Here is a 27,228-nt window from a genome sequence, read left to right as displayed (position 1 = left end):
CTGAGTGGCTCAGTCAGTTAAACCTCTGCCTTCAGCTCAGGTCGTGATCCCAGGGTCCTGGGATTGAGCCCCGCATCGGGCTCCCTGCTCAGTGGGAGCCTGCTTCTCCCTCTCCTTCTGCCCCTGCTTGTGCTCTTTCTCTCTCTCAAATAAATAAATAAAATCTTAAAAAAAAAAAAAAGTGACAGAGACGTGAACAACTACTTCATAGTTGGCCAACGGATGCTTTGTGAAAGAGGTAACATTTGAACTGATAATGAGATGAGAAGAAATTTGACTGGAAGAGGATTGGGTTCTGGCTTTTTTCAACTAAGGCAAAATACTTGGGCAAAATAAGGAAAACCTGAAAATAATGTGTCTAAGAAGTGGAATGGGAACATAAGACCTATAATGAGATTCTTTGAGTCCGCCAGTGCCTCGATCATAGACTACCCAGACTCCAAACCGTGTGTGCGAAACACATTTTTGTTGTTTATAAAAGAAAGAGAGATTCCTTGAGAGATGAGGCTAGAATAAGAGCTTAGAGCCTCCGATGCCATGATCAGTAATCTGGATTTTATTCTGCAGGTAGGAAGGTGCCAATGTGGTTTTTAAGGGGAGAAGTAGAATGACGGACCACTTTATGTCTTAAGAGGGAAAATGTGGTGGCAATGATTATAGACAATAGGATGAAGTTGATGTCCCAGGAAGAGAGCTAGTAAATTAATGAAAGGGAAAGAGGAGGTTCTTATAGAAGATAGTGGCAGAGATTAAAAGGTGAGAAGAAATTCTGCAGGGAGAGAATTGACTGGATTTAAATGCCTGAATGCAGGGACAATGTCTGTGTCATCACGCAGATGGCAGGATTGAGAGAGGGAACAGAGGAAGAGCAAGCTGGACACGTCCTGTGTTGACACACAGCACTTGAATCCCCAATGCAATGCTGCGTAGGTACTTTGGCCATGTGTATGCTGCCTAGAGAAAGTCAGGATTAGAGACAGGTATTTGGTAAGCATCGACAAGGATGTGACTGCTGAAGTCATGGGAGAGATGAGATTAACAGGAAGCAGGGGTAGGGAAAAAAGGGAAACGGCAGGATCATGAAGAATCTTTATATATTGAAGAGCTAAGGAGTTAGCAACAGAGGTAAGACGAAGGAGACTGTGAAGAGGCTGGTAGATCTGACAAGAATGACATCATTGATGACTGTTAATAAAAAAGTGCCAGTTACAGGCACCTGGCTGGCTCTGTCAGTAGAGTGTACGACTCTTGATCTCAGGGTTGTGAGTTCGAGCCCCATGTTGGGTGTAGAGATTACTTACAAATAGAAATTTAAAAAAAAGGGGCGCCTGGGTGGCTCAGTCGTTAAGTGTCTGCCTTCGGCTCGGGTCGTGATCCCAGGGTCCTGGGATCGAGCCCCGCATCGGGCTCCCTGCTCCGCGGGAGGCCTGCTTCTCCCTCTCCCACTCCCCCTGCTTGTGTTCCCTCTCTCGCTATGTCTCTCTCTGTCGAATAAATAAATAAAATCTTTAAAAAAAAAAAAAAAAAAAAAAAAAAAAAAAAAGAAATTTAAAAAAAAAAGTGTCAGTTAAATGGTAGGGATAAAAATCAGATTGCCAGAGCAAAAATAATCAGCCAAAGGAAAGAGGCAACCTTTGAGAAGGTGGGTGGTGGGGAAAGACAGGGGTGGAAGCTTGTTTGCAGGCTAAGGAGAAAAGGCAGCATAGAAATAAAAATAGAAGGGGTGTGTGTGTGTGGGTGGGGGTAAAGATGAGACAGTTGATTACCAAAGGAGCCCGAAGAATAGGGGAGTAACTGACAAGATCAAGAAGGTGATCACATTATGGACTGAATTATGTCTCCCTGAAAAGACATGTTCAAGTCTTAACCCTGAGGTCCTCTGAGTATGCCATCTGCAAATACGGTCCTTGCAGAGGTCACTCTGGAGTAGGGTGGGCCCCTAATCCAGTATGACTGGTGTCCTTATAAAACACAGCCACGTGACCATGGAGACAGGGAGAATACCACATGCTGGTTTGAGTGAGGCCCCTGCAAGCCACGGGTTGCAGGCAAACCACCAGAAGCTGGAAGGGGCAAGGTCGTTCCCCTACACCTTTCAGAGGGAGCATGGTCCTGTCCACGCCTAGATTCCAGACTTCCAGCTTCCAGAACTGTCAGACAATAAATTCCTGTTGTTTTGAACCATCCAGTGTGTGGCATTTGATTATAGAAGCCCTAGGAAACCAATACAGTTCATTTCAGAAGGCAGGAAGGGAAAATTCTTCAGAGAGAGGAAGGGGAAAAAAGATGCTAGGTAAAAATGTCCCCCTGGTCTTCCTCTGTTGCATCCCGAAGATGGCTGCTCTCTGGCTTGACCCTTGTGGTGAGGGTCTTCTAAGTTTCTGAGGGCAAGCTCTAACCAGGAGTGCGCTGCTACAGACTGAACAGAAGTTTTGGCTCAACTCTGCATTCCTGAGCCAAAGCTGGAACAGACCTGAGGAGACTTTCTGAACTAAGATGACAGAGCGGGTGGGTGGTAGGACTTGCCTGGGTCCTGGAGACTGAATGGGAAGGCAAAGATCAAATGGCTGCATGTCTTCTTTTACTGTAAGAAATGCCATATTTACAAGAAAAGAGTGTCACATGAGTTCCTTTTCTCTTACTCTAGGCAATTCAAATACCAAAGAAATTTAGAACAATTTTACCTCAAAAGAAAATGTAGTGCTAGAGAACACTTCAGAAACTCAAGACATGGAAGCCTTACCATGGGCTCTGCCCAATAACAGCTCAGGTGCGAGGTAGTCCGGGGTCCCAAGAATCCGCCCATCATCCACGGGGGCTGCCCCTCGCCTCACACTCTTTGGAGTTCGGTATGGAGTTCCTGATTTGACCTGATTTGGGGTCTGCTAATTTAAAAAGAGTTTACAATAAATATCTTCATTTCTTTTCTTTTCAAGATTTTATTCATTTATTTGACAGAGAGGGAGAGAGCCAGCACAAGCGGGGGGGGGGGGGCAGAGGGAGAAGCAGGTTCCCCGCTGAACAGGGAGCCTGATGTGGGGCTCGATCCCAGGACCCTGGGACCATGACCTGAGCCGAAGGCAGACACCTACCTAACCAACTGAGCCACCCAGGCGCCCCATATCTTCATTCCTTTTACAGTGAACAGAAATGCTAAAACAAAAGCAAAGCTAGGCTGCTGGGCATACAAGACATACTCAAATCCTTGATCAGTTTTGAAAATGGACTCATTACCAACTATAATTTTGAACAGTCCTGATATCTGGTGAAATTAAATAGCTTAGATAAGACCAATTATTTCAATAAGATCGAGATATGCAAGAAAGAATGAAGAAATCCGCAAGAAAAATTTCTTTCTTGGTAGAATGGATTAATACAAACTTAAGAATGGTCACTGAGGGATGTTGTGGCTGACAAATGATTGAATTATTGGGACAACACATCAGCTGGAACAAAATATAAATAACTTTTTTTTTTTTTTTTTAAAGATTTTATTTATTTGAGACAGAATGAGAGAGAGCGAGCGAGCACATGAGAGGGGGGAGGGTCAGAGGAAGAAGCAAGCTCGCTGCCGAGCAGGGAGCCCGATGCGGGACTCGATCCAGGGACTCCAGGATCATGACCTGAGCCGAAGGCAGTCGCTTAACCAACTGAGCCACCCAGGCGCCCAATATAAATAACTTCCTGTGCTAATTGGTATGTAAGTTTTAAAGATACTTTGTGGTCTCACAAGGACTCTGTGAGACCAGTGGGAGAGGTGTCAGCATATTCTAAGAGAGGTTAGAAGCTGAGGCTCTGAGGAAAACAGACTTCTAAGTCACTCAGTAAGTTCTGAATAGAAAACTCCCAAGTCTTGTGACCCTAATTCAGAGTTTGTACTTTCAATTTTATGTCATGTCTCCAAAAAATGAAAAAAAAAATGAAACTTTGGGTTTGTTAAGATAAAGGTTTAGAAAATAAAAATAACATAAGATTTGAAATATATATTTTGCAACTATTTTCTATAAAGAAAAGAGATAATCTAGGAAGGTCCTTAAAAGGGAGTAAGATAGAGTGAACTTTAATATTGTATCTTAGAGTTGCTGTCGTCAAGTGAAAATATGTGACTGTAAATATGTAAACATGTGATTGAAAATATGTGAAAGTCTAGGGGCGCCTGGGTGGCTCAGTTGGTTAAGTGGCTGCCTTTGGCTCAGGTCATGATCCTGGGGTCCTGGGATCGAGCCCAGCATTGGGCTCTCTGCTCAGTGGGGAGTCTGCTCCTCCCACTCCCTCTGCCCCTCCCCGCTGCTCGTGCATGCATGCGCTCTCTCAAATAAATAAAATCTTAAAAAAAGAAAAGAAAATATGTGAAAGGCTAGAAGCAAATGAAGAAGTGCTATAGTTAATAATAATAAATTGCTACCAGCTTTACCTTTTGGCATCAAAACCTCCAACAATCTATAGATTCCCAACCAGCAGAACAGAAAATCTCAGATAGTCTAGGTGAGAGGCAAGTATCTGGCCTTCATAGTTTATGGTTATAAAATCTAACGACAAAGTGTCAAAAAGTTAGAACATACCTGATATGGCATATAGGATGTTCCTTTTTGATTAGGGGTTATAGCCATGGGATATGAACCACTATAAACACAGGAAATATCCATTCCATCTAAAGAGGTAATGCTCATTTCGGATGGTTCTGAGTTTTTGGACGCATTGATATGACTGTTAAAACTTCGAAAAGCTACAGCATTTCTTTTAGATAAGGTTAATGTTTTCAACACCTCCGAAGACGGAGCTAACATTTTTTGGCTACTGCCTTGGACAGCAGGATTCTCATCACCTTTCGGCAAGGTATTTTCCTGCCAGCTGGGTGATACGGTAAGTAGGTCTTCAATGTTTGATTCTTCAAAAGAGGATTCTTTGATGCTTTTATCTGGATCTAAGGACTGCCTTTCTAATGAACTTTCCATGACAGAAATTCCGGGAAAAGATGAATCAGAGTCTATACAAATACTTTTAGAAGCTCTCTCATCGTCGGAACATAGAAAACTAGAACTTAGGAGGTCCTTCTTGTTATTCTTGTCACAATCCTCATCCAGTTCACACAGAAGGTTTTTTGCTATCATCGGGGTAGGTGATTTTTCTGGGGTGTGTGGTTTATCAAAGAAAGAACTGACCATGTTCTCCTTATCAGCACAGTCACTTTGCTGACCACATACCGATAGCTTCAGGTCTTGGACTTCAGTTGTTAAGCCTGTCCTTTGATTTATATAACCATCGCTCATTTCATTTCTAGACTTCTGCTCTATACAGTTTTTTTTATTCTGTATGATGTTCTGCCAAGGACTAGAGTCAACTAACTCAAAATTTCTTTTAAAACCTCTTTTTCCGAGGTGCTCTTCAGTCCTATCACCAGAATCCACAGCCCACTCCTCTGACTGGTGAAAACCAGACTGTGCTGTGTCAGTGGCCACATGAATATTATTTATATCCAGTTCTTTTGCTTCCCAAGAAACTTCCCCGGGGAAGCATTTTTTAGCCAGGTTTACACAAGAGCTTCCAGTCTCAGGAATGGTACTGCTGTTATGAATGGGAGAAAGCACTAACTCAAGATCCTTTTTATTGAAATCTTTGGTTTCAATGGAATCGGTAGATTTTGTACATGAAGGCTTTTCTATTATATTCCAACTCATCACTGTAGAGCCCAGTGCATCGTCACTTTCCTGAGAGGGAGGAAAAAACACTTTTTTAGTTGTATAAAACTGAGATTCTTGAACCTTTTAAAACCTCTCTTGACTTAGGTGGGATTAATGACTCCATAAACTACTACGCTACCTATTCCCACTTTCCATTGGAACAAAAGAGCAATGATAACAGAGAATTAAAGAGCAATATAAACAATTAAAGCATGTTTTTATATATATTTTGAGTGAAACACTGGTCTAAAATTCAAATAAACTATTCTTTAATATGTCTTTTCATAATTTAATATGTACTTGTATAATGTGTATTTGATATTCTATAATACATGTTTTCTTTTTTTTTAAGATTTTATTTATTTATTTGAGAGAGACACAGCGAGAGAGGGAACACAAGCAGGGGGCGTGGGAGAGGGAGAAGCAGGCTTCCCACGGAGCAGGGAGCCCAATGTGGGGCTCGATCCTAGGACCCTGGGATCATGACCTGAGCCGAAGGCAGATGCTTAACGACTGAGCCACCCAGGCGCCCCTCTATAATACATATTTGATACATGTTCTTTAGCTAGGACAAATTAATAAGCAACATTTTCAGGCAAAGTCGAGGGTAACGCTATATTATATAGATATTTTCTTTGCAATACAGGTATAGACGATTCTGTTTTGAATTACAAAATGCACAGGACTTAAAATACAGTTAATGGAAAATTATAGACAAAAATTTTGTTAATGTAAACAGGTATCACTTCGTACACGTATAATAAAACCAAGCTGATAAAGCTAAACTAATCATGATCTATAATTAAAACCTCAAAATAACAGGAACTAAAATCCACTGTCAAGATGAAATGATGAGGCATTGATAACAAACCACTTTCCTTAAAATCTGTTTGAATTCTAACTATCTGCAGGTGCTTTTGTGTGATCAGAGCTTTATACAGAGTATCATACATTGGTGTATGGTAATCCGGATTTTTACAAGATTACGCAGTAAGAGTGTGTCTTCAATAAACTCAAATACTGCCTATTTTTGGTATATAAAAATCAGACTTTATTAACTTACTTAGTAATAATAAGGAGTGCTTAGTCATGAACAACAATAACAAAAATCCCTAAATTACAACTCATAGATCTGCAGGCACAGATCATCCAGGGATTAGCACAGGGTTTATCAGGGTTCCCTTGTGGTCCATCGTCACTCCTCTGATCATAACTTGAGAAGCACTACTATAATCCAATCATTGCATTCCCCACGGATACAGAAGTGGTAGGGAGAAGGTAAAGCTGTGTATGGTTTGAAATATTATACAATATGCCTTCTTGAACAGCAAAGAGGTGAAACAAGTTATTAGGAAAGGAAATCTGTTTATCCTGTAGCGTGTATTACCTGTAGAGCAGCCTATAAGAGAAGGAAAAAAGATCAAGAAACACTGACTTCACTAAAAAATAATCTGACTTTACTTCTAGAACACAAATATCCAACAATGAAGAAAATCATATTACTGAGATACAACTACTCATACTCATAGAATAAGGAGTAAATACAATCCAAATTATTTACTCAAACAGAAGGTTTACTTTTTGCGTATTGCCATTATTCTAATCTAACATTATTTTATCTGCAGTCTATGAAGGAAACTTTGTTATAATTTAAAACTTGGGGCGCCTAGGTGGCTCAGTCATTAAGCGTCTGCCTTTGGCTCAGGTCATGATCCCAGGGTCCTGGGATCGAGCCCCGCATCTGGCTCCCCGCTCCACGGGGACCCTGCTTCTCCCTCTCCCACTCCCCCTGCTTGTGTTCCCTCTCTCGCTGTCTCTCTCTGTCAAATAAATAAATAAAATCTTTAAAAATAAATAAATAAATAAAAAAAAAAGCCCATCTAGATGCCCTGAACCAAATATTTACTATCATTTTTCTGCAAGCTCATTATATATTAATCATGAATAATTCTGCATTTGAATGAGAAATGAAATATTTAAAAATAATTTGACAGATTATACATGGAAATGAAGACTACCTTGACTGCCATTCATGTAACAGTTTCATTTCCTTATAGAATGTACATGGAAAGGTATAAAGTGTCTCCACCGTTAATGTGCATAGGAAAGAGGCTGGGGTTGGGATAAATGTCACTCTAACCTGGCAGTCCTTCTCCCATCGGGGGCTGCTGTGGCACTCAGACTCCGCACTGGATATGAAGGTGTGGGACTGGCTGCTGGCACTGGATGTAGCCAGCCTTCTCCTGGACTGCAGGAGATTAGACGTTAGGCACTTCACAGGTATCCCGGGATTGGAGGCAACTGTTTCAAGACCTATAGGGAAGAAAAAATATTGGGGCTTATGTACATCTTTCTGAGTTCCTCACCAAACTTGAATCTTTCCAGATAATTAGGCAAAGTATTAAGTATTGTACATCAGAGCTCTGTCTGTGTAAACATTATCCGATCCGCCAGGATGGCTCAGGTGTTTTAGACATACAAGTACTGTTGTGAACGTTTAGGGAAAAAAAAGCAAACCCTGAACATTCACAGGTGAAAATCAGGACAAAAGAACTAAGCTGTAATTAGGAGGAAATCCATTATCCACTTTGAAACTCTTCTTGTAAAGGAGCATTATTCATATGCTATATCCAGATATGATATGATAGGAATGTGACTAAATTTACTCAGTTCAATTTGTATTTAATTAAAACCATAGCTTTAGGGGCACCTGGGTGGCACAATCAGTTAAGGATCTGACTCTTAGGTTTCCACTCAGGTCGTGATCTCTGGGTCATGAAATGGATCCTAGCATCAGGCTCCAGGCTTAGGATGGAGTCTCCTTGAAATGCTCTCTCCCTCTCCCTCCCCTCCCCGCCTGTGCTCTCTCTCCCTCTCAAATAAAAAACATAGCTTTATTCTAATGTTGAGGCTTATGTGCTCACAAGGGTGAATTATCTACATCCATAAGGGACTTTTCATACTACTGGGTAAAACAAGTAACAGTGAATTGGCTAACAGCAAGCCAGTACAAGAAAGCAGCATCACCTACATGATACATGTTTGTCTATCAAATAATGATGCTAAAAACTGTTGTTCCTGAACTTATGAGACACAATAGGCTTTTACTAAAAATATGTGTATATACAGATTTTCTATGTATATAAAAAGATATGTATATCTTGTCTTTTTTTTCCCAAAGAAGGGGAACTCATGACTTTAATCTCAAGTAAATTCTTACAATTTTTTGATTTAATGAATCTTGGAACTTTAAAACTAGAAATAGAATTTCAATGGCCATCTAAAGTAACTTTCTTTTTGGTACATAAACCCTCTCAATGAAATTCCTCAAACTCATTGGACACTGACCTTGATATTTGACTAAACTGCTCAGCTTGCCACCTGCCGCAGGAATGTGGAAATTTGTGTCTACCCCAATGCCATGTGCATACTGTATATTTGCTAAAGAGTTTTCTGGATCAGTAATATGATCAGACCATTCCTTTGGAACTTTTGTGTTTTTTTGTTTGTTTGTTTTTTAAAGATTTTATTTATTTATTTGACGGAGAGAGACACAGTGACAGAGGGAACACAAACAGGGGGAGTGGGAGAGGGAGAAGCAGGCTTCCCGCCGAGCAGGGAGCCTGATGTGGGACTCGATGTGGGGCTCGATCCCAGAACCCTGGGACCATGACCTGAGCTGAAGGCAGATGCTTAACGACTGAGCCACCCAGGTGCCTCTTTGTTTGTTTTTTTTTTAAGATTTTATTTATTTATTTGACAGAGAGAGAGAGAGCACAAGCAGGGGCAGAGGGAGAGGGAGAAGCAGGCTCCTCACTGAGCAGGGAGCCCAATGTGGAACTCGATCCCAGGACCGTGGGATCACGACTGGAGCCTAAGGAAGACGCTTAACCATCTGAGCCACCAGGCACCCCTCTTTGGAACTTTTGAGGACTCCCCTTTTTCTACAGCTTAAATTCTAGGTTCCCTGTAATGACACTTGATCCTTCCCCATCTACCTGCTAAGCTTCCTTTCCCCTTGCCCATGCTTCGCATTCTCACATAACACGTTTAGTCCCCATTGTCTGAAGATGGAATACTTCCAAGTGTCTGTGCCTTTGTTCATGCGTCTATCCGAAATGCCTTTTTCCAATACATTTGGAGCTATTGCTATATCTTCATTGAGAACCATTCCTGATTTTCTCAGTTAGCATTTAACACTTTCTGTGTTGTATCACAGTATCCTTCTTGCGATTTTATTTTAGAGGATTGCTATTGTTATCCCTTTACACATGTAATCAACACAGAATTACAAGTTCTTCTGAGGCAAGGCCCTCTTTTATTCATCTTGATATCCACTTGGTGACCAGCAGTGCCTTGCCCTGATTTACTTCTGACTAGATTTAAAAAACAACTAAGGGAGATGCAATTACTTTCATTTAAGAATAAGGCTGTAGTAACATCTGCATATTCTGTATTTTAGTAGTTTTTATTATCAAAGCTATTTATGTTTTTCAGCCATTTTGATTTCCACAGAAGTGATTTTGACAGAAGAAATAAGACTCATTGACTTTGGAAGAAAGGGTCAGTGGACAGATAATTATAGTTGCAATCAGGACTTGGCTTACCCACTTCTAGTGTGTAACTATTTTCAAACATTAATTTTCTCACTTGTAAGGGAGATATCCTGGATATGTACAGATTTGAGGACCAAATTCAAAATGAGGTAACATCTATGAAAACATGTAACACTAATTGCTCTTCAAAGCATCATTATTCACATTCCCAAGATGAAGAACATCGAGTGCAGAGATCTAAATCATCCACCATTGTTAAGTTATAAAAGGTGAAGTTAAGTGCTATACAAATGTCCCATTCTCTTCCTCTACTACTTAACTTTTGTTTTTCATTGTGAGCTAATGAAAAATTATATCTTTACTTCAACTATTTTATTTCAAAATCTTTTGGAAATAATTTTATAAAGACACAAAATATTATAGGTACTACATCTTCTCTATTTAAGATTTCCATAGACCCAGTATAGTGAAATTTACCCAATGATCATTCTAATACCAAGCTAACTGAGGAATGTCTCATTAGCTAGGTATTTTATTCTGTTGACTTAAAGATCTACAATAGGGGCGCCTGGCTGGTTCAGTGAGTAGAGCATGTGACTCTTGATCTCGGGGTTGTAAGCTCCAGCCCTATGTTGGATATAGAGATTACTTAAAATAAAATCTTTATTTAAAAAAAAAAGATTTGCAACAATCTGTGTCAGAAATGGCATTCACGATAGGAATGCCACAGACTGTTCAAGTATTTGTATTTCAAACCCATATTAGAAATTTTTTTTTTTAAGATTTTATTTATTTATTTATTTGACAGAGAGAGACATAGCGAGAGAGGGAACACAAGCAGGGGGAGTGGGAGAGAGAGAAGCAGGCTTCCCGCGGAGCAGGGAGCCCGACGCAGGGCTTGATCCCAGAACCCTGGGATCATGACCTGAGCCGAAGGCAGACGCTTAACGACTGAGCCACCCAGGCGCCCCCCATATTAGAAATTTAAAAATTCAAAAACATTTGTTCCTCAAAAGACACACTTAATGGAATAAACTACCTTTTTTTTTATACTCACATGAGTTTAGTAGTTTGCTAGAATAAGGAGTAGTATCCCTGTGATCTACAGACATAGGACAAATTAGTCCTTGAGAAAGCTGCGATGTTTCAGATACATGGGTTGAAATAATATTTGCAGAGTCTTTGTTTTTTTCTGCAACTGGTGTGTACTATTAAAGAGAGAAAAACAAAAACAAATGCTAAGATTTACCTCCACAAAAACATCACCTAAATACATAGACTGTTATACCACCTAAGTAGATAATGTTAAAGTAACTCAACATGCTTGATACTTAAATTTATTTTGAACATTTATTTTAAAAAAGCATTTAAAATTTTAAACGGCAATCACGAAAGGGCATGTCATGTGACTTTTTTCTAATCAAGTACTTACAAATCCCAAAGAGCTGATGAGAGATAACACTTGTCCTGGGGTTCTTGAATAATCTTGTCTAGGTTTAGCCATTGATGGTGTTGTAAGGATATCCATCATATTGATATCTATGTATGGAAAGAAAAGTATATGAAATTCTTTAAAAACTTCAATGTTATTGTCTTACTAGCCACTAATCATCTGTTCTGAACTTTGTCCCCTTTCCACATTATCTATATAACACTGGCTTGTGTAAGATGAACGTATCCAGAGACGCCACCATGCCACAGAGTAAACATATACAACCAAGCAGACAGAGAAAGACAAATACTATACGATCTCTATTATATATGGAATCTTAAGAAACAAAACAAAACTAAGCTCACAAGTACAGAGAACAAGTTTGCGTGGGATGCCAGAGGCAGGGGTGGGGGATAGGAGAAATGGGTGAAAGGGGTCAAAAAAAAAAAAAAAGAGATAAATATTTCCCTATTTAAAAAAAAGCAACTGATTGAAATCATTAAACTTTGATAGAAAAGAGTCTTGCTCTGGAATGAATAGAACACAGTAATGACCCAAATTAGGGAGTACTCAATCACCAAACAAGAGTATTATCTAACTGGCAACAAAATAATTCTTGGTAAATCAAATACTAGAAAAGGATGTGGTAAGAAAAATTAAGAAAGGAATATTAGGAATATAAATTAAAATTTCAAAATCACAATCTATTTAAGGAATTAGTACAAATTATGGGCCCCCCATTAACTAACAGGTGCAAGTGTAGGTCAAGATAGAAACTGATGCAGAATTTTTATCAGTTTCACTGCATAACTTTGTAAAATAATTCAACATTCACACATAATGTACTGTTTTCTTTAGATATCAAAAATGGTGGGTGCCTGTCAGGCGGTAGAGCATGCGACTCTTGATCTCCGGGTCATGAGTTAGAGCCCTAGATTAGGTAAAGAGATTACTTTAAAAAATTTATTTATTTAAAGGTTTTTAAAAAAATTTATTTATTTATTTGACAGAGAGAGAGACAGTGAGAGAGGGAACACAAGCGGGGGGGGGGGTGGGAGAGGGAGAAGCAGGCTCCCTACCGAGCAGGGAGCGTGATGTGGGACTCGATCCCAGGACTGAGATCATGACCTGAGCCGAAGGCAGACACCTAACGACTGAGTCACCCAGGCGCCCCTATTTTAAGATTTTTTATTTACCTGACACAGAGAGAGAGACTGTAAAAGCAGGGGGAGTGGCAGGCAGAGGGAGAGGGAGAAGCAGGCTTCCCGCCAAGCAGGGAGACCGATGTGGTGCTCAATCCCAGGACCCTGGGATCATGACCCGAGCTGAAGGCAGATGCCCAACCAATTGAACCACCCAGGTGCCCCTTAAAAAATAATTAAAAAAAAAATCACACGCCCCCCACCAAAAATGGTAGGAAAAGTATAATATTCTATGTGGTATCAGACTTTTTTAAAAAGATTTTATTTTTAAGTAATCTCTACACCCAGTGTGGGGCTCGAACTCACAACCCTGATATCAGTATCTTCCACCGACTGAGTCAGCCAGGTGCCCTCCTATGTGATATCAGACTTTTAAAGGTAAGCTGAAAATTTGAACTTAACAATTTTATTTATATCACACATTGATGAAGAAATAAGGACTAACAGATAACAATAAACATCTTAAAGAATATTTCATAAATTAGGGGCGCCTGGGTGGCTCAAGTGGCTGGGCGACTGACTCTTGATTTCAGCTCAGGTGGTGGTCTCAGAGTTGTGGGAGCCTCTGCCTCTCTCCCTCTGCCCCTCCCCCTGCTCATGTGCCCACGCTCTCTCTCTCTAAAATAAAAATAAATAAATCTTTTTTAAAAAAGAATCTTTTATAAATTAAATGTTAAAAATATGGCAGGGGCGCCTGGGTGGCTCAGTTGGTTAAGCGACTGCCTTCGGCTCAGGTCATGATCCTGGAGTCCCGGGATCGAGTCCCGCATCGGGCTCCCTGCTCGGCAGGGAGTCTGCTTCTCCCTCTGACCCTCCTCCCTCTCGTGCTCTCTGTCTCTCATTCTCTCTCTCTCAAATAAATAAATAAAATCTTTAAAAAAAAAAAAAAAAAAAATATGGCAGTGATTTCTTGGATGGGATTCCAAAGGCACAGGCAAAAAGCAAAAATAGACAAATGGGGCTATGTCAAACTTAAAAATTTCTGCATATCAAAGGAGACAATCAACAGAATGAAAGGAACATACAGAATGGGAGGAAGTATCTGCAAATCAGTTATCTGATAAGGGGTTAATGTACAGAGTATATAAAGGACTACAACCCAACAACAATTAAATAATTATCTAATTAAAAAGTGGACAATGGACATGGACAGATATTTCTCCAAAGATAACACAGACAACATGATTATGAAAAGATGCTCAACATTAGTAATCAACAGAAAAAGGCAAACCAAAACTATAATGAAGTATTATCTCATACCCATTAGGATGGCTAGTATCAAAAAACAGAAAATAAGTAGTGTTGGCAAGAACATGGAGAAACTGGAACGTTGTACATTGCTGGAGGGAATGTTAAATAGTGCAGCCACTATGAAAAACACAATGGAAGCTCCTCAAAAAATTAAAAATAGAATTCCTATATGACCCAGGAATTCCACAACTGGGTATGTACAGGAAAGAATTGACAGCAATGTCTTTAAGAGATATTTATACATTCATGTTCACTGCATAATTCACAATAGCCAGGAGGTAGAAGCAACCCAAATGTCTACTGACACATGAATGGATAAAAAAAGTGGCATATATCCGTATAATGGAATGTTATTAAGCCTTTAAAAAGAAGGAAATCCTGTTACATGCTGCGATATGGATGAACCTTGAGGACATTATGCTAAGTGATATAAGTCAGTCACAAAACAACAAATACTCTATGATTCCACTCATATGAGGTGCCTAAAATAATCAAACTCCCAGCTATAGAAAATAGAATTGTGGTTGCCGGGGTGGGGGGAAGGGGAGATCAGGGTATAGTGTTTCAGTTTTGCAAGATGAAATAGTCCTAGAGATCTGTTGCACAACAATGTGAATATAGTTAATACTACTGAACTTAAAAAAAAAAAATTCACTTTCTAAAAATGGCAAATTTTTTATTATGAATTTTTTACTACTATTAAAAAAGGGAAAAACCAAATTCAGAATCTGTATACTTAAAAGATGTTTGTCATATTACTATTTATACTAATATAAATGTAGAATTATTTGGGAGGCACATTGTATTTTATTTTATTTTTATTATTTTTATTTTTTATGTAAGCCATCTACTCAATGTGGGGATGGAACTCATGACCACCATATCAAGAGTTGCATGCTCTACCAACTGAGCCAGGCAGGTTCACCATGGGAGCCAAATTTTATTTTATTTTTATTTTTTATTTTTTTTTAAGATTTTATTTATTTATTTGACAGAGAGAAACACAGCGAGAGAGGGAACACAAGCAGGGGGAGTGGGAGAGGGAGAAGCAGGCTTCCCGAGGAGCAGGGAGCCCGATGCAGGGCTCGATCCCAGGACCCTGGGACCATGACCTGAGCCGAAGGCAGACGCTTAACGACTGAGCCACCCAGGCGCCCCGGGAGCCAAATTTTAAATAAATCATCAGATAGGAAAAAAATAAAATAAAAAATATTAAACTGTTATATCACCATAACACAAAATTTATCTGATTTATGACTTTTTCCAGTATCTTATCTGAAACCCAGGGAGTTAGATTTGCCTCACAATTAAAAGATGTTTAGATTTTAGAAAGGTAATGTGATAAATATATAGTGGTTTTTTATTTTTTTGTTGTTTTTTTATTGAGGTATGACACACAATTTTACCTTAGTTTCAGTTGCACAACCTAGTGATTCAACAACTCTATACGTTATACTATGCTCACCACAAGTGTAGCTACCGTCTGTCACCATACAATGCTTTTACAATATTATTGTCTATATTTGCTATCCTGTACTTTTCATCCCTATGACTTATTCATTCCATACGGGAAGCCTGTGTCTCCCCCTCCCTTTCACACATTTTGCCCTTTTGCCTGTTCTCCCCCACAATCATCAGTTTGTTCTCTGTCTCCACTTTTTTTTGTCTGTTTTGTTTTAGATTCCATGATATTAAGTGAAATCATATGGTACTTGTCTTTCTGTATGACTTATTTCACTTAGCATAATACCCTCCAGGTCTGTCCATGTTGTCACAAATGGCAAGACCGCATTCTTTTTTATGGCTGAGTAATATTCTAGAGAGAGAGAGAGAGAGTGTGTGTGTGTGTGTGTGTGTGTGTGTACGCTACATCTTCTTTATCCATTCATCTATTGATGGACACTTGGATTGCTTCCCTATCTGGGCTATTGGAAATGCTGTTGCAATCAACATAAGGATGCATGTTATCTTTTCAAATTAGTATTTTTGTTTTCCTTGGGTAAATATCCAGTATACTGTACAGTAAGGAACATTCCTAGTGGCATCCGATCTAGCCACGTGTACTCAAATATTATTATTACTGCTGTGAAGAATCTGAGTAGTTACATGAAATGGGAGTAATAAAAACCATACATAGCCCATATCAGCTCAGGTCAGATTTTTATCAAACTAAATGAAAATCTTCAGGTATTCAAAAGTTTTTGAAATTTGTACTTGCAGATAAAGAATTATAGACCTGTATTTATTTTCAAATAATTATAATCCCGTGGTTTATAAGTTATAAGCCCAGGTTTTTGCTATCCTGTTTTTATTTCTATCTGCTACCATTTTAATAGAGAATACAATATGCTACCAAGTTGATAAGCTCTCAAGTATCCATGTTTCTATGATAAACTTAAGTAATTTCTAGTTTCTCCCTATTAGAAACAATGCTGCTACAAAGTTTTATTCATCTATTTTGTTCTCTTGAACCATTTCCTTAGAATAAATTCCAAGATAGACTAATTAGGTCAAAAAGAATTAAACTCTTTTGTTTCTTAAAACACATTGGTAGATATCCGTTGGAAAGTACCATGCTAATTTACAATGTTTCTGAAAAAACTAACTGTGCTTTTGCAGTCTCATTAATTTTAGATCTTCAGTTCTTTTTTGCCTAGCTTAACAGTGTGAAATGATTCACTCATTATTTTTTAAATTAGCATTTCTTTCATTACCAGTAGCGAAATTAACATACTCCCATATATATGTGTGTGTGTATGTGTGTGTGGATTGTGATCAGTTTCTTTGCCCCTTGTTTATCAAGGTCTTGGTGGTGGTCCTATCAGTGTGAATAAGTTCTGTAGGTATTACTGTTTATCATGTTATAGTTATTTTAGTCATTTTACTGATGTTTAATTGGTCAAACCAGTTTCAGTAGAGACAAAAAGTCAGAAGAACAGAAATTGTGAGTTCCTCTTTGAAGATCCAAAGATCTTTGAGCACCCTTGATGATTTAGGAATGATTTCCATTTCTCATCTTTTTTTTTCTTCCATTTTTCATCTTCAATTGAAAGGAAATATCATTATACCTTTCTAGTCTTTTTTGGAACAAATAATCATCAAATTTTAGCATTATAAACTAACAAAATAGTGTAAGTTAATAGTATGTAGTTGTTGGGCATTTATTTTTTTAGTTGTTGGGTTTTTAAAAAGGTACTTACCTGCTATTTTTCTTACCTCTATTCAAAGTAACTTTGGAAAGGCCAAAATCTGTTAGTTTAATATGACCTTCATTAGAAATAAGCATATTGTCTGGTTTCAAATCCCTGCACATACAGAAGACAAATAGCAGATAATTAAAAAAGAGCTAGTGTTAATGTTAGAATGAGCAGGGAAAAACCCAGCAAGTTACAGAAGAATCAAACCCTATTTTCTCTAAAATAAGGCACTTATTGTTGGCTTTGAAAGTGCGAAAAACAACTCTCAAAAGTAAATAATCTTCTGTGTATTTGAACCTACGAGAAAGTTAACTGATTTAATACTAGATTATCTTTGGCATTATTCATAGATAGTTCATTACAACAAATAAACCTCATTTGATAAAATAAACCTCAGGCCACACCAAAATTATATTTACCTCTTTCATGGAGGGTAAGATTAAGCCTTAACTGAGAAGAGCCACTTAGAACATGACTTTCTTTGCGCACTGCAAGTCAGTTGGCATTATAAAGTAGAGCACTTTTATATGATGGTAGGGAGTGGAAAAAAGATTCAATATTCTTCACAACAAATGGTGTACCCATGCTAAATGCAACATATTCAAAGCACAGGGAGGGGAGACAAAAGAAGAGTTGATGGAATTTATACTTTTTTTTTAAACTTAGTGCTTTTATTTATTTATTTTTAAGATTTTATTTATTTATTTGACAGAGAGAGAAACAGTGAGAGCAGGAACACAAGCAGGGGGAAGTGGGAGAGGGAGAAGCGGGCCTCCTGCTGAACAGGGAGCCCGATGTGGGGCTCGATCCCAGGACCCTGGGATCATGACCTGAGCTGAAGGCAGACGCTTAACCAACTGAGTCACCCAGGTGCCCCGAGTTGATGGAATTTCTAAACTCACACAAGTTACTACCAAACTTTAGATAATCCAGATACATGGGCAAATGATTATGCAAATATTTCTTTTTTTTTTTTAAAGATTTTATTTATTTATTTGCGAGAGAGAGAATGAGAGACAGAGAGCACGAGAGGGAGGAGGGTCAGAGGGAGAAGCAGACTCCCCGCTGAGCAGGGAGCCCGATGCGGGACTCGATCCTGGGACTCCAGGATCATGACCTGAGCCGAAGGCAGTCGCTTAACCGACTGAGCCTCCCAGGCGCCCTATGCAAATATTTCAAACTCAAATATTTAATCCATAATTTGATTATTTGTGCTTTTTAGTAATAGTTTGTAGAAAAGTCAGTCTTTACCTGTGGATGATTCCGTGTCTGTGAAGATAGTCTAGAGCCAAGGCTACTTCAGAAATATATTTCACAGCCATCTCTTCATCAAAATAACCATATATATGTAGGAGAGACTTGACATCTCCACCAATAAGATATTCCATTACCTATCAAAAAGGAATATAAATGTTACAAAATAAAAACAATATCATTACTTTAAAAACATTATTTGGTATTAGTTATATATTTTTAGCATTGTTCTTTAACAGACACATTTTCTTGCTCTCATTCAGTACACATTAATACCAAGTTTGCTCATGTTGCCATTTAGTTTTTTTAAATTGAATTTAAACTGTTTAATCTGAATAAAAATTCAGACTTACAGAAAGGTATAAGAACAGTTCCATATACTCTTCATCTAGATTCAGCCCCTGTGAGCATTTTGCCCATTTGCTTTCTTCCTCTCCACACATATGAATATGAAATAAATGTTTGTTAGTAACATAATTGTTACATAATTAAAAAAGGAACACAATTATTAACATAAATATCTTAAACACATGATTTTTATTCAGTCTAAATAGTTTAAAAAATGTGACAACATTAACAACTGCTATTTATAGCTTTAAAGTTTTTGCTAAATAACTGGAGAATAAAGTTGAAGAGGTCATGACCTGTCACCACAAAATTCTTTTTCATGTATCTCCTAACAAGGATATTCTTACATAACTACAGCATAATAAAATTCCAGGAATTTAACACTAGTATAATACTATTATCTAATTGATATTGTCCATATTCAAATTTCTGAGTATCTAAATAAATGTCCTTGATAAGACTTCTCACCCCCCTGCCCAAGCCAGGACCCCCATGGTATTTAGTTATCATGTCTCTTTAGTCTCCTTTAATCTGGGACAGATTTTCGCCTTTTAGAGGGGGGCAGTCTTTCTTGACATTTGATTATCTCCTCATTATTCAATTCAGGTTTGCATTTTTGGCAGTAATCGTAAATAAGTAATGTTGACTCTTTCTTAGAGACACTCCCACCAGATGAGACACCTAATGTCAGCATGTTCCATTACTGGGGATGTTGACTTTGATCACTTAGTTAAGGTGGGACTTCCAGATTTCTCCAATGAAGAAGTACTTTTTTTTTAACCCCCTTGATAATTAATTAGTAATGGGGGAAATACATTGAGAGTATGTAAAAAACCTGTTTCCCAACAAATCTGCAAGCACTGATCTTAGCATCATGTGACCACAGATGATTTTTGTCTGAATCCAATATTGCTATGTGGTTGCAAAGCTCTATTATTCCTCCTTCTACATGCACTAGTTATTATTCTCAAAAATTTGTATAGTTTTAAGGTATAAAATACTGCCTAGTGAGAACTTCATAAAACAAAGTCCTTTCTTTCCTCTTTAGGTCAGGAGTTTCCCTGGTATATACAGGTTAGTCAATGTTTGTTGAGGAGAACAATCATTAACACATTTACTAAGCCCAAAATCTGTGCTACACACTGTGCTAGAACTGAGAATATAAGCATGAATAAGGTGTCTCTGCACTGAAAGAGTTTATAATTTAGTAGTAGGTAAATAAATAAGTAAACAGATACTTTATTTGAGCTCATGATAATGTTTATTTTCTTACATCCTCATCAACAATAATTATTGATCCTTTTTATTTTTGTCAATCTAAGAAAAAATGGACTTGCTTAAATGTTTATTTAAGATTTAGGATCTTTACACTATTTTTTTTAAAAATTTTTTCTTTTCTTTTATTATTTTTTAAAGCTTTTATTTATTTGACAGAGAGAGAGAGACAGCGAGAGGGAACACAAGCAGGGGGAGCGGGAGAGGGAGAAACAGGTTCCCCGCTGAGCAGGGAGCCTGATGCAGGGCTCGTTCCCAGGACCCTGGGATCATGACCTGAGCCGAAGGCAGACGCTTAACTGACTGAGCCACCCAGGCGCCCCATTTTACACTATTTTTTTTTTTTAAGATTTTATTTTTAAGTAATCTCTACCCAACATGGGGCTTGAACCCCAACCCTAAGATCAAGAATCACATGCTCCACTGACTGAGCCAGCCAGGTGTCCCTATTTTTGGTCTTTTATGTGTCTTCTGTGAATCACTTCTATTCTTTGCCCATTTTTCTACTGGGGTATTTAATTCTTTCTTATTGATGTATAAAATCTGTTTATATAGGAGTAAAATTAGCCTTTTGTGTATTTTATGAAAATATTTTCTCCAAACTTGCTATTTGATTAGGTAAATGGTATTTTGTGTCTATATATGTTTTATTTTGTACTTAAAATACCTACACCAATTTATGATTAAAAAATATTCCCATGAGTTTTCTTCCGGTACTTTTTTTTTTGAAAGATTTTATTTTATTTATTTAAGAGAGAGAGCACATGCAAGAGAGTATGAGCCGGGCAAGGGGCAAAGGGAGAGGGAGAAGCAGACTCTCCACTGAGCAAGGAGCCCGATGGGGCTCAACCCCAGGACCGTGGGATCATGACCTGAGTTGAAGGCAGACACTTAACCGACTGAGCCACCCATTGCCCCTTCTTCTAGTACTTTTATGGATTCCCTTTTTTAAGTAGAAATCTACAATACAAAAGGGAAACAAATGACCATAGCACTATCTTAAGTTTCATAATCAAGCAAAAAATGATTTCAAGTGACTTCAAAAAACAAAAAAAGAATTTTGATAGTATATCCCAAGGATAAAAAGAACTGCAAAAAAAAAAAAAAATCCTAAATTGAATTGTTTTAGTGTTAGTATAACAATATTGACCCAACAAACAAGAGCCTAGGGCCGGATGGCTTCCCAGGGGAATTCTACCAAACACTTAAAGAAAAATTAATACCTATTCTTCTGAAGGAAAACTTCCAAACTCTTTCTATGAGGCCAGCATTACCTTGATCCCAAAACCAGACAAAGAACACACCAAAAAGGAAAATTACAGACCAATCGCCCTGATGAACATGGATGCAAAAATTCTCACCAAAATACTAGTCAATAGGATCCAACAGTACATTAAAAGGATTATTCACCACAACCAAGTGGGATTCATTCCTGGGCTGCAAACGTGGTTCAACATCCGCAAATCAATCAATATAATACACTACATTAATAAAAGAAAGGACAAGAACCATATGATCCTCTCAATAGTTGCAGAAAAAGCATTTGACAAAGTACAGCATCCTTTCTTGATCAGAACTCTTCATGGTGCAGGGATAGAGGGAACATACCTCAATACCATAAAAGCCATCTACGAAAAGCCCACAGTGAGTATCATTCTCAGTGGGGAGAAACTGAGAGCTTTCCCCCTAAGGTCAGGAACATGGCAGGGATGTCCACTCTCACCACTGCTGTTCAACATAGTACTAGAAGTCCTAGCCTCAGCAATCAGACAACGAAAAGAAATAAAAGGCATCAGAATTGGCAAAGAAGAAGTCAAACTCTCATTCTTCACAGATGACATGATACTCTATGTGGAAAACCCAAAAGACTCCACCCCAAAATTGCTAGAACTCATACAGGAATTCAGCAAAGTAGCAGGATATAAAATCAATGCACAGAAATGAGTTGCATTTCTATACACCAACAATGAGAAAGAAAGAGAAATTAAGGAGTTGAACCCATTTAGAATTGCACCGAAAACCATAAGATACCTAGGAATAAACCTAATGAAGGAGGCAAAGGATCTGTACACTGAAAAGTATAGAACACTCATGAGAGAAACTGAGGAAGACACAGAGAAAGGGAAAAGCGTTCTATGCTCATGGATTGGAAGAACAAATATTGTTAAACTGTCTATGCTACCTAGAGCAATCTATACATTCAATGCAATCCCTATCAAAATACCATCAACTTTTTTCAAAGAAACAAACAAAAATCCTAAAATTTGTATTGAACCAGAAGAGACCCCAAATAGCCAAAGGAATGTTGAAAAAGAAAACCAAAGCTGGTGGCTCACAATTCTGGACTTTAAGCTCTATGACAAAGCTCTTAATCATCAAGACAGTATGGTACTGGCACAAAAACAGACACATTGGCCAATGAAACAGAACAGAGAACCCAGAAATGGACCCTCAACTCTATGGTCAACTAATCTTCGACAAAGCAGGAAAGAATAGCCAATTGAAAAAAGTCAGTCTCTTCAACAAATGGTGTTGGGAAAATTGGACAGCCACATGCAGAAGAATGAAACTGGACCATTTCCTTATACCATACACAAAAATAGATTCAAAATGGATGAAAGACGTAAATGTGAGACAGGAATCCATCAAAATCCTAGCAGAGAATACAGGTAGCAACCTCTTCGACCTCAGCCACAGCAACTTCTTGCTAGACATGTCTCCAAATGCAAGGGAAGCAAGGGTAAAAATGAACTATTGGGATTTCATCAAGATAAAAAATTTTTGCACAGCAGAGGAAACAGTCAACAAAACCAAAAGACAACTGACAGAATGGAAGAAGATATTTGCAACTGACATATGAAATAAAGGGCTAGTATCCAAAATCTATAAAGAACTTACCAAACTCAACACCCAAAGAATAAATAATCCAATCAAGAAATGGGCAGAAGACATGAACAGACTTTTCTCCAAAGACATCCAAATGGCAACAGACACATGAAAAAAATGCTCCATGTCCCTTGGCATCAGGGAAATACAAATCAAAACCACAATGAGATACCGCCTCACACTAGTCAGAATGGCTAAAAACAACAACTCAGGAAACGATAGATGTTGGTGAGGATGCAGAGAAAGGGGAACCCTTCTACACTGTTGGTGGGAATGCAAGCTGGTGTAGCCACTCTGGAAAACAGTATGGAGGTTCCTCAGAAAGTTGAAAATAGAGCTACCCTACAACCCAGCAACTGCACTACTGGGCATTTACCCCAAAGATACAAATGTAGTGATCCGAAGGGGCACCTGCACCCCAATGTTTATAGTAGCAATGTCCACAATAGCCAAAATATGGAAAGAGCTCAGATGTTCACCGACAGATGGATAAAGAAAATGTGTGTGTACACACACACACACACACACACACACAATGGAATATTATGCAGCCATCAAAAATTGAAATCTTGTCATTTGCAACAACATGGATGGAACTAGAGGGTATTATGCTAAGCAAAAATTAGTCAATCAGAGAAAGACAATTATCATACGATCTCAATGATACATGGAATTTAAGAAACAAGGCAGAGGATCACAGGGGAAGAGAGGAAAAAATAAAACAAGATGAAGCCAGAGAGGGAGACAAACCATGAGACTCTTAATCTCAGGAAACAAACTGAGGGTTGCAGGTGGGGGGGTGGGGGGGTGGAGGTATGGGGTAACAGGGTGATGGACATTAAGGAGGGCATGTGATGTAATGAGCACTGGGTATTATATAACACTGATGAATCACAGACCTGTACCTCTGAAACCAATAATACATTATATGTTAATTAATTGAATTAAAATTAAAAGAAAACAATATTGATATTGTTATTTTGAAAGTATTAGATATACATAATGTTATAAGTTAAAGCAAACCAGTAATTATGTTAATGTTATTAAGAACCCAGATGGTCAGGGTAAAATAATACATTTTTTTCAAAATATTTTTATAGGTTATATATTTTCAAAGATGAGGAGCAAAAATTCTATAATTTCCCATTGAATTGGAAATTTCAGCATGTACTTATGATATATTTTTCTCCTTCTATAAAAATGTTATGGAGCCTGGGTGGCTCAGTTGGTTAAGTGGCCAACACAATTTCAGCTCTGGTCATGATCTCAGGGTCGTGAGATCGAGTCCCGCATTGGGCTCTGTGCTGGGCATGGAGCCTGTTTAAGATTCTTTCTCTCCCTCTACTCTCCCCCCTCTAAAAAAAAATGTTATAAAATACATAAGTCACAGGGATGAAAAGTACAGCACAGGAAATATAGTCAATGACACTGCAATAACTTTGGTGACAGATGGCAACTAGACTTACTGTGGGGATCATTTCATAATCTATAAAATCCTATGATTTACACCTGAAACTAATAGGATATTGTTTTTAATCTTTTTAATCTTTTAATTCTTCCTGGTGCTCTCTAATGCCTTTACTCCATACTGTTCCATATACCCTGTGTGATTAAATAGTTCCCTACCTTCTTTGCGAATGGAATATGTCAATGTTTCCTTCTTTTTCTGTAAAGAGCCAGATAGTAAATATTTTAGGCTTTGCAAGCCATATAGTCTGTGTGGCAACTACCTCACTCTTCTGATGTGGCACAAGAGCAGCCATAGATAATAAGTAAACAAAAGGATGCGGTTGTGTTCCAATAAAATGTATTTAGTCACGGAAATTCAAATTTCATATAGTTTTCATGTATCACAAAATATTATTCTTCCTTCGATTTTTTTCAACATTTTAAAAACGTCAAAACTATTCTCAGCTCAGTTTCTGTACAGACTGTACAGAAACAGTGGGCCAGATTTGGCTCACCACAGGCTTAAAAGATGGAAAGTCAATTATTCTTACAGTATTTAGTTTTCACCTTCTTACTGCTACTCTGTATTTTTTTTAAAGATTTTTTTTTTTTTTATTTGAGAGAGAGAGAATGAGAGAGAGAGCACATGAGAGGGGGGAGGGTCAGAGGGAGAAGCAGACTCCCTGCCGAGCAGGGAGCCCGATGAGGGACTCGATCCAGGGACTCCAGGATCATGACCTGAGCCGAAGGCAGTCACTTAACCAACTGAGCCACCCAGGCGCCCTTTTTCAACTCTCTCAGACAGTGAACCATCCTATAAAGTAGACCCGCATATCTGCCTTTCTTAGAACCTAGGGGGTCTCCTGAAGGACTCTGAGGGTGAATTCCCTCAATATAAATTTGTATCTTTGCTTCAAAACCCTTCCCCACAGCATTACCAGGTCTTGTCTCTTACAGAGAAGGTCATTACAACCAGGTACTGCAATTCATGCTAAGGTATTTGTTGGAGTGTTGTTTAGAATTGTAAAAGAACCCAAACCAACTCATTAATAGGACATTTGTTATAAAAATTACAGAATTTCTAAATAAATCCATGTAATTCTGTGTAGCTATTAGAAAGGATGAGGTCACCAGTAAGTGGAAAAAAATATGTAGAATAGTAAGTATAATATGATCACATTTCATGTATTTAAACTGTGTAAAAAACTTTTATTGATCCTGAATTAGTCCTAATGCAAAAAGGTGCTAAATAGGGTGCTCACCACTGTCCTAGAAAAACTTCTTATTCTCCAAAGTTTTCTGGTCTTCCCATTAAGTCTTTGAAACCACATTTAATGTCAGTTTAAATATACTCACAGATTTACTGAAAGACTAGAAATGGATTTAACCATCAGGTACCAAAAGAGTTTTAGGGTTGACTCTATTTTCATAATCTATCCTGAGTTTTCAGGTGTACAGTCTGAAGCTGGATATCAGGTTCTTTTCAGTTTCAAGCTTTTGATATAGCAAAAAGTTGAAGTGTTGCACAATTATGTTCCACAGACTGACAAGAGACCTTTACCATATCGAGGATAAAGGGATTCCACTCCCAGAAGGCAAATCAAATTATAAAAGGAATGAGTGTTCTGTTGGTAAACTACATATTTGGGGTCTAAAATCTACATCCTAAGACCCATCCATTCATAGAAAACCGTTTGTGCATACTGAACAGAAGCTATTGGAGACACCAAACATTTAATCCCACAGACCATCTCAGGAGTCAGATCTCCAGAATTTGTAGTCAAAATATCTTCACCAATTCCCACTCCCTCAGATTCTTCGTTAGAAATGAAAAGCAAGGGGCGTCTGGGTGGCTCAGTCGTTAAGTGTCTGCCTTCGGCTCAGGTCATGGTCCCAGGGTCCTGGGATCGAGCCCTGCATCGGGCTCCCTGCTCTGCGGGGAGCCTGCTTCTCCCTCTCCCACTCCCCCTGCTTTTGTTCCCTCTCTCGCTGTCTCTCTCTCTCTGTTAAATAAATAAATAAATAAATAAGTCAATCTTAAAAAAAAAAAAAAAATGAAAAGCAAGCAACTCTCAAAGTGCACATGCTCAAAACCCACCACTTCCCAATACTTTCCTTACTATATACCAAACTTTATATAGTATTCCTAGTATATGTCCTTTACTTACCAATATTTTTAGCACTATGTGCCAGATACTGTTCTACATGCTTTATATTAACCTATTAAAATTTCATAACAACCTCTGAGGTAGGTACTATTATGGGATAGTTAATTTTTATGTATCAATTTGGCTAATCATAGTACTCAGAAATTTGGTGAAACATGAACCTAAATGTTGCTGTGAAGTTGTGTTTTAGATGAGATTAACATTTAGGTAGACTTTGAGTAAAAGCTGATGACCCTCCATAATCTGGGTGGACCCCATCCAGTCAGTTGAAGGCATTAAAAGAAAAAAGATCAAGGTGTTGTCCTCCATGCCCCCACCTCCACCCCACCCCAAGAAGAAGGAATTCTGCTTCTACACTGCTTTTGGACCTGAGTTACAACATCAACTCTTCCCTGGGTCTACAGGCTGCTGGCTTACCCTGCAAGATTTCAGACTTGCCAACCCTGACAATCACATAGAGCAAGTCCTTAAATCCCCACCCTACACACACACACACACACACACACACACACACACACACACACACACA

The 27,228-nt window shown here is 38.4% G+C and overlaps 1 protein-coding gene across 5 annotated transcripts in view; it reads right to left on the bottom strand.

Moving 5' to 3' along the window:
• MASTL (microtubule associated serine/threonine kinase like) overlaps window positions 1–27,228 on the bottom strand; it is a 37,634-nt gene that overhangs the window by 6,659 nt on the left and 3,747 nt on the right. For 3 of the 5 annotated variants that reach the window (XM_021687150.1, XM_021687148.1, XM_021687151.1), the window contains exons 3-9: window positions 18,571–18,710; window positions 17,339–17,427; window positions 11,670–11,776; window positions 11,295–11,445; window positions 7,822–7,994; window positions 4,563–5,708; window positions 2,744–2,882 (exon numbers count right to left, since the gene is read on the bottom strand). In XM_021687150.1, the coding sequence (XP_021542825.1) occupies window positions 2,744–2,882; window positions 4,563–5,708; window positions 7,822–7,994; window positions 11,295–11,445; window positions 11,670–11,776; window positions 17,339–17,427; window positions 18,571–18,710 (1,945 nt within the window). Of the gene's footprint in view, window positions 1–2,743; window positions 2,886–4,562; window positions 5,709–7,821; window positions 7,995–11,294; window positions 11,446–11,669; window positions 11,777–17,338; window positions 17,428–18,570; window positions 18,711–27,228 lie in introns of all 5 variants that reach the window. The other 2 variants (XM_021687149.1, XM_021687147.1) reach the window with 1 other exon arrangement.

This window comes from Neomonachus schauinslandi, chromosome 5 (genome assembly GCF_002201575.2).
Source record: "Neomonachus schauinslandi chromosome 5, ASM220157v2, whole genome shotgun sequence".
Classification (NCBI taxonomy): Eukaryota; Metazoa; Chordata; class Mammalia; order Carnivora; family Phocidae; genus Neomonachus; species Neomonachus schauinslandi.
This window is presented reverse-complemented; position numbering and strand designations above follow the sequence as displayed.